This window comes from Taeniopygia guttata, chromosome 2 (genome assembly GCF_048771995.1).
Source record: "Taeniopygia guttata chromosome 2, bTaeGut7.mat, whole genome shotgun sequence".
Classification (NCBI taxonomy): Eukaryota; Metazoa; Chordata; class Aves; order Passeriformes; family Estrildidae; genus Taeniopygia; species Taeniopygia guttata.
The window spans coordinates 46628916-46642972 of record NC_133026.1 but is presented as its reverse complement, the minus strand read 5'-3'; the positions used below and the strand labels follow the sequence as shown (position 1 = coordinate 46642972).

General features: G+C 41.0%; 1 protein-coding gene across 1 annotated transcript in view; it reads left to right on the top strand.

Annotated features, from left to right (window-relative positions):
* The first annotated feature begins 4488 nt into the window (after window positions 1-4488).
* DPY19L1 (dpy-19 like C-mannosyltransferase 1) overlaps window positions 4489-14057 on the top strand; it is a 44520-nt gene continuing 34951 nt past the window's right edge. Inside the window, exons 1-5 of the mRNA XM_002197167.7 lie at window positions 4489-5015; window positions 5933-6001; window positions 10965-10989; window positions 11522-11609; window positions 12230-12367. Of these exons, the coding sequence (XP_002197203.6) occupies window positions 4718-5015; window positions 5933-6001; window positions 10965-10989; window positions 11522-11609; window positions 12230-12367 (618 nt within the window). The 5' untranslated portion in view covers window positions 4489-4717. The remainder of the gene's footprint in view (window positions 5016-5932; window positions 6002-10964; window positions 10990-11521; window positions 11610-12229; window positions 12368-14057) is intronic.

The window sequence follows — 14057 nt, the reverse complement described above, 5'->3', positions numbered from 1 at the left end:
AGGTTTTCTGAGTCACTAATGTTCTTCAGTGTTATTCTGGCAGCAGGAAGTTTGAGGCTTGTAATCAACATTATAAAAACAAAGGAAGTCATTTCCATGTCAAAGATAGAAGGGCTTTCATTACCTCTCATTCAAAATACGTGATTTTTTTTGTTTCTTTTGTTGTTGTTGCCAGTGTAGGCAAGCTAGGTAAATTGTTCTTATTTGTTTCTAGTAGAAACAAGGTTTTGGTTGTATGAGCAGTTAGCCATACAGACACAGATAATGCAGTTTTACATGTTTTTTTATATATATAAAAGTTAAAGTTAATGCAACTGCAACTTTAAAAGTGAGAGAAGACACATATGAGCAGACATGGGCAAGCAGAGATCAGATTACTAACCTACCAGGAGCATACTTCCCCCTCCTCAGAATACAGGTAATGTATGTTTAAAGGGGTTAGCTCAAGGGGGAATATTTGTATCCTGCAGAAAGTGAACTGGTCCCACAAAGCTGTTAGAAAGGACAAGGTACACACTATAACAGTTTGCCACTGCATTCTGCTGTTTTTCTTTTTCCCTGGCAAATTCCTCCATGTACAAACTCCAATGGCAACCCCACATCTGTACTTCGGCCTTACAAGACTGCTTTGTCTTCTGCACTTATATTCAGCCTGGTCTTCACAAGAAGAGGTCCCAAATATTTCTGTTTTCATAAAGATCTTTCTGTAAGTTAGAATTTGTCTGTTCTGTGACTGAAGCTCAAGTAGTATAAATAATGAGTTAAGTCAGATATGGCCATATGGCGTGGAGCTCAAAATGCTCTAACATCCTGGTTAGTTACCTGAGGCTCTGAGCACCACATTGCTGCAGCTCTCTTGCTGTCAGCACTCAAAATGGCTCATTTAATGCTAGGTTGAGTACATCTAACCAGTCACACAGTGGTTTTCTGAAGAGACATACTTTCTAGAACATGCCTTCATTGCATGCTAACCTTGGATTAAATGAACAAGGAAAGGGAGCCTGAAGTTCCCTAACTTGCTACAATGCAGTCCTGCTATTATTAAGTCTGCTGCTGAACGTGTGAAAGTATGGGGGATCAACAGAAACTTCACAGAAGCAAAGCCCTGTGGTAGGTGGAAACGGCAGCCTTGTCACAAAATCTGCAGAATACGCTCTGAGGCAGTGCCACTGGAACAAAGCAAAGCAGTACAAGAAACACCTTTACAGACTGAAAAAGGGAATCTCTACTGGCACCCTTATTCAGACCACCTTGAAGGTGACTGGAGAGAGAGAGGATTGGTATTGGTAACAAACTAGAAAGCAAAGGTCTCATTTGAGGCAAGAGAAAAAGAAAAAGCTTTTTTGTAATGAAACAATACAGAAGATGAGAATGAGTGGGGGAGAGGAATGCAAGCTCTCTGTTACTGTTTGGTAATGAGGTGAGCCTGTCCAGCATCCCGAGGAACGAATGCTGTTAGAGAATGTATAGGAACTGCCAAGGCCAATGTGCTTCACTAGCAGGGGCTTATTCCTAAGGACTGTGAATTATTTCCACTGACAGCGTGTCACAACCACTATGCAGCTAAGATTGCTGATATCTGTCAGTGATTTGGAAATATGAAGGGACAGTCCAGTGATCATAGAAAATGTGTGAGCAAAGAAATAGAGAAGACCTAGTGGAAACAGAAATATTGTGTTTCAGAATGTGCCTTGTTCTGGGACAGCAGAAAACTGTGGAACAAACTCTCACGGATTTTGCTTTCCCTGGACAAAAGAAGTTAGGACAATCTGATTAAGACAATGTCTCTCTCCTGTGTACTTGCATAAGTCTGTCAGCACCCTTGAGAGTTCAGAAAAATCTAATTTATTTCCAGAGATATATTTCTTTCCTTCCCTTCCTTTTTTGTTATAAACAGAAAGATTTATTGGAATCACTCATTTTGCTGTAGTGTGCAAGATTAGTAATGAGCCACACTGTCTGAAACGTGATACTGGATATTAAACATAGCACTTCTCAAAAAAATATGCAATTCCTGTGATGATATAAACCCAAGTTTCATTTCTTCACTTCTCAAAAAAATGTGCAATTCCTGTGATGATATAAACCTAAGTTTCATTTCTTATTACTTGTAGTTTGAAACAAATGTCATTTTATTTTTAGAGGTGTACTGCTCTACTGCAGTTCTTCTGAAATAGTGTTGGAGGTTTTCTATAGCAATTCATGGTTGCTGAATATGGGCACCTTTACATTTAAGAATGTGATGTTCTGTTTTTGTACACTTATAGTAACTTTTAAAACCTTTAGAATTGTTTAGTAGTATGTGCCTTTGTAGCCAGATTCTGTGGGGGGCACCTGTTGAAATAAATTGCCTGAAGAGTTTTATTATGAGAAAACAGCCTGAAGGTAATTGATCTGCTGCAGGCTGGAGCAGGCCCAGTTAATCTCAATGGTTGAGCCATCCCACAGCAATTTTATGAACCTTAATAATATCAACCCTTCAAGTTTCTAAGTGTTCCATGACTCTATTGATTTTGGCAAACATTGAAATATAGGTTACAGGAGTTAAAAATCAGCAGAACGTATCGTATTGCTCTTTTTCTATGCTGCTTATGTACAAAACTCTATCTGGAGTCTGTACCCTTCAATCACTCAGACAGCAACAACAGTTATAACAAGGCTACTCAATTAAAACCAAATACAAAGAAAAGCAGATTGTGGGACTTTTTCTCCTGAAAAGCAGGTGGGGAAAATAGTATGTAGTTTTCAAACACTTGAAAGGTGCTCCTTTTATGCCTTCATTTATATTTAGTATGTAATAAGCACAGATAAATGTTTCTTGCAATATGAAACTGCCACACATAATTCATGTTGGAAGAAGAGCCTGGGTACTCAGGAGACCGTCTGTCTTCTATGAAAAATTGTGCTTCTTCCTTGCTTGCTTCTTTGAGATCAGTGTAATACATGTCCTTTACAGTTATCTCCCCAAAACAGCTAGTGGTAAAAGGTTGATTCTCCCCCAGCAAGGAAAGAAATATGGGCCAAGAGGACTTGGACACACAGGATTTCTGTCAGTCCCACAGGCTGGTTTGTTTAGTCCCAGTTTTATCTTCACAACCTTATTGGGGTGTAAACGGCCTTACTACTACCACAAAGACAGCAACAGCCATCCTGTTCTTACACTTCCATTGCCTCAGTAGCTGGATCTGAACGGAAATTACTTTCCTGTGCTAACAATGTGACAGTTATCTATCTGTTTAATAATTTTTAAAAATACTTAGTGTGGTATTTTCCACATTAGACTAAAACCTTGTGTTTCACAGAAGATTCATAAAAATGGTTAGGAAAAGGAGATGGACATAACGAGGTTGTAAACATTTTAGAAGAAACCTACATATGTTATGTCAGAGGAAAAAGTGGAAAGGCTAGGAAAAGTAAACAGAGTTAAATGGAAAACTCAAACATAGAAAACTTTTTTGAGCAAGAACATAAAATGACGAGTGCAGAGGGATAAAGAAAAGCCTGAAGACAGCAATCAGGAGCACCAGGAAGGCAAGGAATAGCTACAGTCAAGAAAGAGAAAAAGAAGAGGTAAAAGAAGAGCGAAATGGATCTGTTTGGAAAGGCTGCATTTACCGAGTAGGTTATATGTTATACTCTGCTATATTTAACCAATACCACCAAAAAGTGGTATTTAAATTAATATTCCTATCGGATGAGCCACTGCCTGAGCACTGTTCTGTCCAGAGTAGGAGAGCACAAGAAGGAGGAAGAACAATGGCTTTGCTGTAGCTGGGTCTTGTTCCACAGTTGTACTGTATATTCGTCACTCTTCAAAGAGGAGTAATTCGACTAGGAACTTCAGGGATTGTGACTGGGAGCTCCTGAAGCTCTGGAAAATCATGAAACACCTCATGTCCCAAGGGTCTGCATAACAGGGTTGCAACGGGGCACCTTTTAACCTCTGAACCCCAAGCAAGGATTTGGCTGGATCTGCAGGGCGCTCATGAGCAAAGTGGCCGCATCGCAAAGGCAAACCCACAATAAAACTCCAGAACAAGGAGGAGAAGGAAGAGGGGTGTTTTCTGTGGTGCGAAACCCTATAGGACGTAGCAACAACACAGACAAGTGCTTCTGGGAGTTAAATTTTGGGGATTTGGGCGGGTGGAGGGGCGCTGGGCACTTCTAGGGTGGGTTCAGTTTAAGCAGACGATATTAGAGAGTTGAACGGCCCAGGAACAGCGGGAAAGGCAACTGAGCGAAACACCAAGCGGTGTCGGAGGGCGAGGCCGCAGCAGCGCGGGGGCAGGCCCGCCCGCCCGCAGGGGGACCGACGGCAGAACCGCGGCCGTCTCTCGGAAAGGAGAGGGAAGGAGTGAGCGGGAACAGCCCCGCTCCCACCTCCCCCTTCTCCTCCTCCTCCCGCTGCTCGCCGGGCTCCGGGGCGTTCCTCCGTGAGCGGCGGGGCGGAGCGGGGCCGCGGGGCCCCTCCCGCCCCGCCGGCAGCGCCGCCCCCGCCCCCACGTGTCCAGCCGGGCGGAGCGGCGGCGGCAGCGGCGGAGCGAGCACCGGCCGCCCCCTCGCCCCGTTACTACGAGCCCGCCGGCTGCGGCTCCGCCCCGTGGCCTCCGGGCCCTGCCAGGGGGTGGAGGACGCTCCTCGCTGAGCACCGCCCCCCTCGGCTCGGCTGCCCTCCCCTCCGGCGCGGCGCCCCGGCCCCGGCGGGGACTATGCGGAGATGGTCGTCCCGAGCCGAGGCAGGAACAAAGAGTCGCCGCCGCTCAAGCCCGGGCAGCAGCAGCAGCACCAGCAGCAGTCGCCGGGCGCCAGCCCCAGCCGCGGCCGCCGGCCGCACTCGCCCGGCAGGCAGGGCTCCGGCGGGGCCCGCGCCATGCGGAAGGGAGGCGGCGGCCGGCGAGGAGGCAGGGGCGACCCCCGGGGACCCTGCCGGGAGGGGCCCGCGGCGAACGGGGAGCGGGACGTGCTGGGCCGCGGCCCCCTGAGTCTCCTGCGCCTCTGCGGAGACCGGCTCCGAGGTGAGGTTCCTGCCCCGAACCCTGCCCCCGCTCCGCTCCCTCTGCCCCCGCGGGGATGGCAGCCGGCCTTTCCGTCCGGGAAAAGTGCGGTGGGGCTGAGCGCCGCTTCCCGTCCCTCTTTCCGGCGAGTGGCTGCACCCTTGCCCCGTGGCGCGGGGTGGCTCTTGCCGGGGAGGAGAGCGCCGGGACGTCTTTTCCCGGGAAGCAGCAGCCGTGGTCCGGCGGGCGGGAAGGTCCCTCCCGCGGGAGGGAAGGAGGCAGGGAGGGCAGGGAGGCGGCGGGCGGTGTCTGGCGCTGCCCGGCAGCGGCGGCGGGGTCGCGCTCCCGCTCTGCCCGGGCCCGTGCTCCAGCCTGGCACACCGCGGGCACGGTAAAGAGAGAGAGAAGCTGACAAAACCCACGCAGGGATCGGCGAGAAGCGGGGGTGAGGGGAGGGGAAAGGGCTTTTTACCAGTTCAGCGTCATTTGGGGGGGAAGTGGGGAAACGTGCTGCTTGTGGAAGTAACTCTTGTTAGAACAGTCTGTCTGGTGGTGTGACTATCGCAGCTTGCGGTGCTGGCATGACCGGCTCATTTCTGCTGAAAAGCATGGAGGGTTCAGTATTCTTTAGAAGTCTGACTTTCTGCTTGAGCAAATTTGCCAGTAACACAGCTGTGTAGAAATACCCTTTTGACAAGTTATTCTGTAAAAGTTACTTCATAAATTAAAAACCTGATGATTTATGTAGTCACCTTAGTAGTCTATCTGTGATGTTTAAAGCTTTTATGTGTAATTATGAATTTGCAGAGTGACGTTTCTTTCAGCATTTTTGAGCTCTAGTCGAGATTTTTACATAAAACTAATGTTGCAGAGCTCAGATTTCTTTTTATAGACGCTGTGCTTAAGTGATGCTTAAGGTGCTTGTGTTCTTTTGGCAGTATTTGTTGTCGACAGAAAGGCCTTCATCACAAAAGCCGATAGCAACATTTGGCTCACGGTCCTCCTGGGTAAGTAGAAGGAATACATCGTGGGTGGGGGGAATACTGATCTTTTTACCTTTCTTTCTTTGTAATTGTAAATTGTGCCAAAATATATTTGGAAATACAACTTTGAAAAAGAAAAAAAACATAGCCAATGTTGAAAAGGGACAGGAAATAACTTCCTACCTGGTAACTTTTGGAAAGGTGTTACTGTAGCAGTTGATGTGGTATCACAATATTTATAGGAAAAAAAATTCCAGATATTTATGTATTTCTCCTATCTAGTCATTAATTTGTAGGGGGTGGGGGGGAAGGCAACAACTCTTATTAAGCAGTGTAATCACAACAGTTTGTTCGGTGAAAGAACCATACAGTTGTAGAGGGATGTAAATTCAGGTGTTATGATCTTTGGGAATATTTTTGAATTAATAATGGAATGGTTAATGATCAAAGTCTTGAAAAAAACACCTAATGTATTTGCAAAGAGATGCATTCCTAAAGTTAACAGATGTTAGGTAATAGCATATTTGTCAGATGGACCATTAGATATACCCTAAAAGGTATTGTAATAAAGATTTTCAGGGTATTCCAAAGATGTTGTTCACATCACCAGTAGTCCTGGTTGCCGGAGGGAGTTTCTTCACTTTGATGAATTACATTGCAAAGTAGTAGCAGGGAAACAGCCCGTAGCTTACAATCTAATTAATGAATAAAGTGTTCCTGAATTGCTTTACTTTCATCTGTTTATTCAGCATTTCCTAGACTTGTAGTTACTTAAATGACACAGAAATGCTAAAATGATGGTCAGAATTGAAAAATGCATTCCTCTGATTGAAATTTGAGAGCAGATTAGGGAGAGAGCTTTATAATTTCTGGAATTTGAATTTGTCCATGAAACCCAGATAACCTATTAAATATTTCAGGGAGATTTTTTTTCAATTGGAGTAATAGCAAAGTATGTACTAGCATACAGTATTTGCAGTAGCAAAGAATGTACTTATACTAATATGAAATAGTGACTTTTGATTAGGTTTAGTGGAATTTGAATTTTTGTTGTTGTTTTACTTAAGATCTAAGGCCCATATTTTAAAAACAGAGGCTCCCACAGCTGGAGTTAGTTTAATTATAGACTGTGAATTTTTTTTCTCTCACAAATTATCTCCCATTTATGTGCAGCAATATAGTTGTCAGACTTTCAAGGATGTTCTTATACAACACTTCACCCTATTATGTTGTTTGGTTTTTTTTTAATGATGACCATTGACTTGAGGCCTTATTCCTGAAGACATCCTTATTATATTGCACAGAATTTCAGAATGTAACAACTTGACTAAGCTGAAGAAGTAGTCAATGCTTGCAGGTTCCTCATTGTTTCCAGTTCTGCTGTATTCATACCTGGTCACTTTGTGAATATTTGCAAAGTATGAATCAGTTTGTTGTACCCTTCACATCCTCTTGAATTACAGTGTCTCAGCATTTGTTGTTCTTTTGGTAAATAAGGCCAAAGAATAGCTTTATTCTTCAGTATTTAATTTCCAGAATTAGAATCCTTTTTATATGCCATTCATATTGCTTTTCTTAGAATAACACACAGGCAAAAATAGGAAATCTATCAGATTTTACATAATAGCCCTAGTCTGCAAAAATCTTATCATATGCTTTGGTTTTAGGGCTTCTTAGGCTGGGTGAGAAAATCGCATCTGCAAGTTCAAGTACATAGTAGCTGTGTAAGTGTCTATAGCATTAGCACTATAGTACTCCCTTCCTATTCCCTCTCCAGTAAGGACATTAATAAGATCAAAGGATGGTAATTTGACAGAGCCAAGCTGCATGTTTTCCATCAGAAACTGGCTTAATGCAGTCTGTTGAAAAATGCTGATTTGGACTTTGAGTGGAAGTCTATGAATTAAGCCCATTGTCTCTTGAAATATGAGTAATTAACATTAATTGCTGTGTGATTATGAAGGGTCTTCACTTCATACTTATAATAGAATGATACTGTGAAAATGTATATGAAATTCTCCAAAATAGCTGTGAATGTATTTACATTTATTGCATTGACTTTCAGTAAAACATTTACTTAAGGGAAGAATCAGATTTAAAGACATTGTTTCCTCTATGAAATAAGTGGTATGTCTGGATGTGAAATGTAATTTCCATAATAATAGATAATTTATTTGTACCAATAAAATACTGCATATTTGCCTTATTTGGAACCATATGAATTTGAGTTAATGAACAATACTGGTAACTAATATTTGTTGGACTTTACATTCTTACCTAACGTGTGATCTGTCTTAAATTATTTTTTTATAGCTGGTGTATGTGTATATGCAAATGTATTTCAGTTTCTAATCTTAATGAAAATCTTGTGAATGTTGCTGAGAAATAAAATAATGCCTTGTGCACACGTGTAATTATTACTCAATAAGCAATACCTTAGAAAGGTATGGGCTGCTCTGTTTCTTTCCATACAATTGCTGCAGAACTTGTTTTTTTTGTATGGAATATGGTTTGCTGCATTGCTGATAGAGGTAATGTGCTTACCTGGAAATCCATGTCGTATCAATGCCTGCTCTTCTGAAAGACATTCGCAGCTTTCCATGAGAAATAATGTAAATGTCCTTAGTATAAAAATAACCCCTGCTGCTCCTGAACCTTTCCTAAAACATTGAGTTCTGCTTACACCAAGCAATTTTGGTGATTTTTTTTTTTAGGAAGTATACAAACAGGTGAAGTTTTAAGTGAAAGATTGAGATCCTCGTTTTCTAACTGGAACTGTATTTTCTAACTGTAAAACTCTGAGAGAAGTTTCAGTGTGGTATAGTACCAACTCACCTGCTGTGTGAAGTGTTTAGCATGAGGTCAATGTTGTTAAATTGTACCAGCAGCAGCTAGTTTAGAAAATTTTTTAGTTTTTTTTTTTTTTTCGTGTGTGTTTTTCTTCTTGTTTTTGGTGGTAATTTTTTGTCTTACCCAGCTTCACCTTGGATCTCTTCACACACAAAACTTAAATTTTAAAATTAGGTCATAATGCAACACACTACAGTTAGGAACCTTGTTGTGACCATGATAACAAGTACTGGCAGTAGCAGCAGGACTTCCAGGCTCTGTTGAGGAATATGTGAAAAGAAAAATATATATGGAATATATATATTGGGTATATATACTAGGGCATGAAGTGTACATTAAGTCCACTCCCATTCCACATAAATTCAGTGGGTTTGCAATGGTGTTTTTCTTTCTCTTATCCCTGCTGCTTTCCAGAAACAGACAACCCTGGTCTTGTAACATGCAGCCTGAACAAATGTACATTCCCTCACTCTCAGACTACATTCTACATCAGCATGCAGGTGCTGCTGTATGTTGTACCAAAGTCAAAGCAACCTCGCTCATTCCATGTCTTCAGAGAGGCAGCAGCAGTGTCCGGTGCCAGAAGGAGGGAAGGTGTGTGCTAGTCAGCACCCTGGAGAGGGACACGGTGCCCAGCACCTTTCTGGCCACAGCTGGGTCTAAGCAGGGAGGGTGGTTGTCCTCTCCGTTTTCTCTCTGCTCCATACAGACTATGTGAATAAGAGGCTTCTTCATTAACAGTAAATATTTTCGTGAATTAAAGACAGCTAGTCTGCCAGATCTTTCTATGGCAGAAAGCCTAGAGGGTAACTGAGATGCCTTCAGTCTAGGAGGAGCACTGTAGTCCCTCTAAATGCCTTCCCATTGTCCCTCATTCAGGCAGGCTTTGCTTCCATGGTGGGCTGCATTTGTTGTCAGCACTACCCAAGTGAAATGGGATGGTTCCTGCTCTCTCTGGATCTTGTCACGCCCAAGAGGTCAGAGACCTAGACTGTTAAGTCACTGCTTTATCAGCATTTGTCTCTTCCCTTTGTCCCTCAGACTGCCTCCCTCGTTCTGTATCTACATGGCAGCAGTGCAGATAGTCTTCAAATGGACAAATGGAACCTAATTCTGTGCAGAGGCTATAATTTTTTAGCAATTACAGTCTCAATTAGATTTGTGTTGGTTGTCATGGTCCATTTGGATTTCTCGTATTTACAGCACAGTTTTCTCTGTAATTTAAAATTTATTTTATGAGTCCATTAGGAAAGAAAGCAAACAAACATGACAAACAAGGACCAGTCCACTTTGTACAGGCTAGTCTAACACTGAATCAACATTTAAGGCATGAGGTTTTGAACTCACAAGTTCTCTAGTTCATAGCTCAGCTTAAAACTTCTAACTTGTGCACCTCTCAGCAAAATAATTCCCTTGATGACGGTGGGAGTGTTCATCCTTCCTTTTTCATCGTAATGGTGTATCACCTGGGAAGCATGAAAGCCTCAGGGATCCAGCTGCTGCTGGATCTGCTTCAGAAACTTTTTGGCTAAGCTTGTGTTTTCACCTTAAAGCTTGAAAGTTTGGTCTGTAGCATTTCCATGAGTTAGCAGATTCTGAAGAAACTGCCAGACAGTCAATACACCAGGAGGTGCAGGAGATAATGGCTGCAGAATGACCTTAAGCCCTTTCAGGCCACCGGGTTCTGCCTGTTACTTGCCCTTGCTTTGAACTAGCAGCGCTGCTCATAGTGTGCTTCAGGCCTTAGCATGAGGTACTGAAAATCTGAGCAGGAGCTGAGCAAACACTCACAGTAGGCATCATAAAAATTCTAAAAATATTTACGCTTATTAAAAAAAAAAAAGCTTTTGATTCAGTTTTGTTGTTGATAGCTGAAATGTGTGCATTAGATGCTGGTGGGTCAGCTTGAGTGATGCAAGATGTAGGTGGAAACATTGCCTAGTGCTGAATACCACAGAAAATTTTCAAAGACCTGTCTGTGGAGGTTGATTCAGATGTTCCTATTCTTCTGTTTGCTGGGGTCTTGGGTGCCTTCTGTGCAGCTCTGAAGTAGTACTGCAATTATTGCAGTGAACACAAGTTCATGTTCAGTTATTTAAATATTTGAGTAACTTTGCGCCTTTTGTTTCCTTTACAGCTGTTTTTGCAGGAGTCCTACATTGGTAAGGTTAAGTTTATTGCTTCAGAGTAATATGGTATTTTAAAATATTAAAAATTACATTTTTAGTTATTTTTAGAGAAGTTGTTGGGATAATTTATATTTAGAACTTTCCTCTCAAGACTAAAGTATCTTTGAACTGAATAATTTGGTTCTTGTGAAGATGATGTGAAAGGTTTCTTAAGCCTGTTCAGAGAAGAGTGAAGCCTGCTTTTCAGGTGAAAAGTTGCTGCTTAATCCTTAAGTGTCTTCACTTTAATTAACTTAATTAAAATACATTGCAGTTTTATGTATAACATGTAGCATTATAGTATTGTTACTAATGCCATAATAGAATTTAATAAATACTCTTTGTTCATACTTTTTCAGTTTAAAAGTATCTGAATAGATGAGGATATTAGTATAATATATGAATAGATTACAATAGCAGTTTGTAAGTAAACTTTGGGTATTCATTGAATGTTCTTTGCTATCTATGACTTAATGCATATTCTAAACCTCTTTATTCCATTTTAATTGTTCTTATTTTTTGGCAGGTGTCACATAACAACTCTCTTTGAAAATGACCGTCATTTTTCTCACCTCTCAACACTAGAAAGAGAAATGGCTTTTCGCACAGAAATGGTTAGATTATGTTTCAGTGTTTGGAAAACTTCAGTCTGTAATCTGATCATGGACTTTCCAAAATTTGTTAATACATTGTGCATAAGTATACATATTGATCTCTTAAAACTACACTTTTACGTGCAGAGTATTTGTGTGACTTGTAGCTGATCTTTACCAATGTGTCAGTTCACAGTTCACTTAAAATATAATCTAAAAGTATGGTTCTGGAGGACCCAAAATACAAAACTGCAAGTACCTTAGACCTTGCTTTCAGTTGTAGTCTTCTTTGGCAGCCTTTTTTGTCTAAATATTTTTTGAGTTAATATATGTTGGCATAGACACACACACACCCCTTTTGTCTGCTTTTATTTTGAGAATTGTGGAACACTATTTAATGCATAGTTAGCAGCCCAAATGAGAGACTGCCAGGTATGCTATGAAACAAAGTGGAAGGAAACTTACATCACTTGTTTTGGTGGCAGTAATAGAAGAGATTTGGAAAACTGGATAGTCATCTTTAATAAGCCTGTCCTGTTTGTTACGTTACAAAATTTGTTTAAAAATGAAGCTTGTATGTAGTGGTTCCTGAAGCAGAAGTGACATCTTTAATTGTAAATAATTAATCTGTTCTTCTGTAGGGTCTTTATTATTCCTACTTCAAGATCATTATTGAGGCACCATCATTTTGGAGTGGAGTATGCGCCATTATGAATGACAAACTAACTGAATATCCTTTAGTGATTAACACCTTACAAAGGTTCAATCTTTACCCAGAGGTAAGCTATGTTTTAAATATAATACCTTCTGCAAATCTTCGGTTGTTTTAGCTTTGACTACAGATTTGTAAAAGTTAGTGTGGAAAATGTGTTTGTAAAGATACAGTGACCTATGAAGTGTTGCTTAAATACTGTATTTCAGCTTCAGATTTCAAATGAGAAAGTTACTTCATACATTGTGATCAATTTCCAAGCTTCAAGTATTTTCAATCAACTGTGAAAGCTTTCTAGATCTTAGTATTTTGTGCCCAAAAGTTGCAGACCAATTCTGTACTTGCCTCTTTTTGTTCTTTTCCCTGAAAACAAGTAGGTTGCTGATGTTATGTACTTCAGGAAATAAGATGTATGAAGTATCAGTAGTATATGACAATAATGACTGAAGTAATACAGGTTGCAAGAGGTTATTTTGTTTTCCATTTTGTGGAGGACACACAAAACTCACAGAACCAAGCACATCACAGTTCTTAGTGGCCGTGAAATCCATGAGTGGTAATAGTCAGATGTTGCAGAGGAAGTTCCTCTGAGGAGGACTGACTGCTGTTGATTTGTGCATACTTAATGTTTCACTTGTTACCTGGTTAGATCACATTCCTATTCAGCTTTTTTGTCAGTGTTTAAAGTACAGAAATGTTGAGGATTCTGTCTCTTAAGGTTTTGCCAGTGTGTCTCAAATGTTTTGCAAAGGGAAGATTCCTTTGGTTAATGTTAATTACATTTCTGTAATTTCGTGTGTCAGCAGCTGTTTATTTTTATGAGAACCAGCCAATAATGGCTGTGATTGTTGGGTCCTAGCTTTTATACTCATTCTCCTTCTCTGTTGGAGCAGAGCTGCTTTCAGGAACTCTATGTGTAAGAGTTCTTGATGTGCATGTATTTGTACCAGTTGCACGTAGTGGTTTAATTTGCTTCTTAAGTCCTTGTTCTGGGAGAACTAAATGCTATGTAGGTGAGCCCTTTTTGTTGCCCTCTCACTTTTTTAGGATTTGTTTGGAATTTTTTTCTAACTCTGGATGGATTGCAATTCATTTCTAGAAATGGCCCATTGTGAGCATCATTTGAATACTAAAGAGTTATTTCCTTTAGCTGAAAAAGATTGCTTGACTTCAGCTATAGTCTGACTTTCAAAAATCAAGGATTACTGGTCAAATGAACTTGTTCTTAAAGACTCATCAGTATCATCCTGAAAGATGATGAAATAAATTAGATTATGAAATCAGATATACTGGCTGACATTCTATAAGAGCACTGGGTTGATTACAGTACAAAATGTGTAGGCTTCTCTGTAAATTCTGATTTCTAGGATTATACTTGCTCATAGAAATTGGCGTTAAGGTATGAACTAATTCATCTTTTTTGTGCATGTGTGGGCATGCAAAGCAGACAAATAGTCTCCTCTACTCCTTTCAGTCATTTACTGCTTAATGTCTAGACTTCCTGTAAATAGTGCTTTGGGGTTTTTTTAAGTGTATTTCTCGAGTACTCCTGTTTCCACATAACTGTGTTTATAAAACTGTCAATAGGTGCAATTCGACATTTGAAATACATTGTCTGAATTTATAGAATTTTCTTATTATTATAATGGGGCTGGGTGGTGAGAAGATGCTTGTGGATTTATTTGTTGGCAGTAAAATTTTTCCTTCAGATGCTCAGTATCCAGTCATGCTTCCTGAAAGTGTTTCATTTCCTGTTT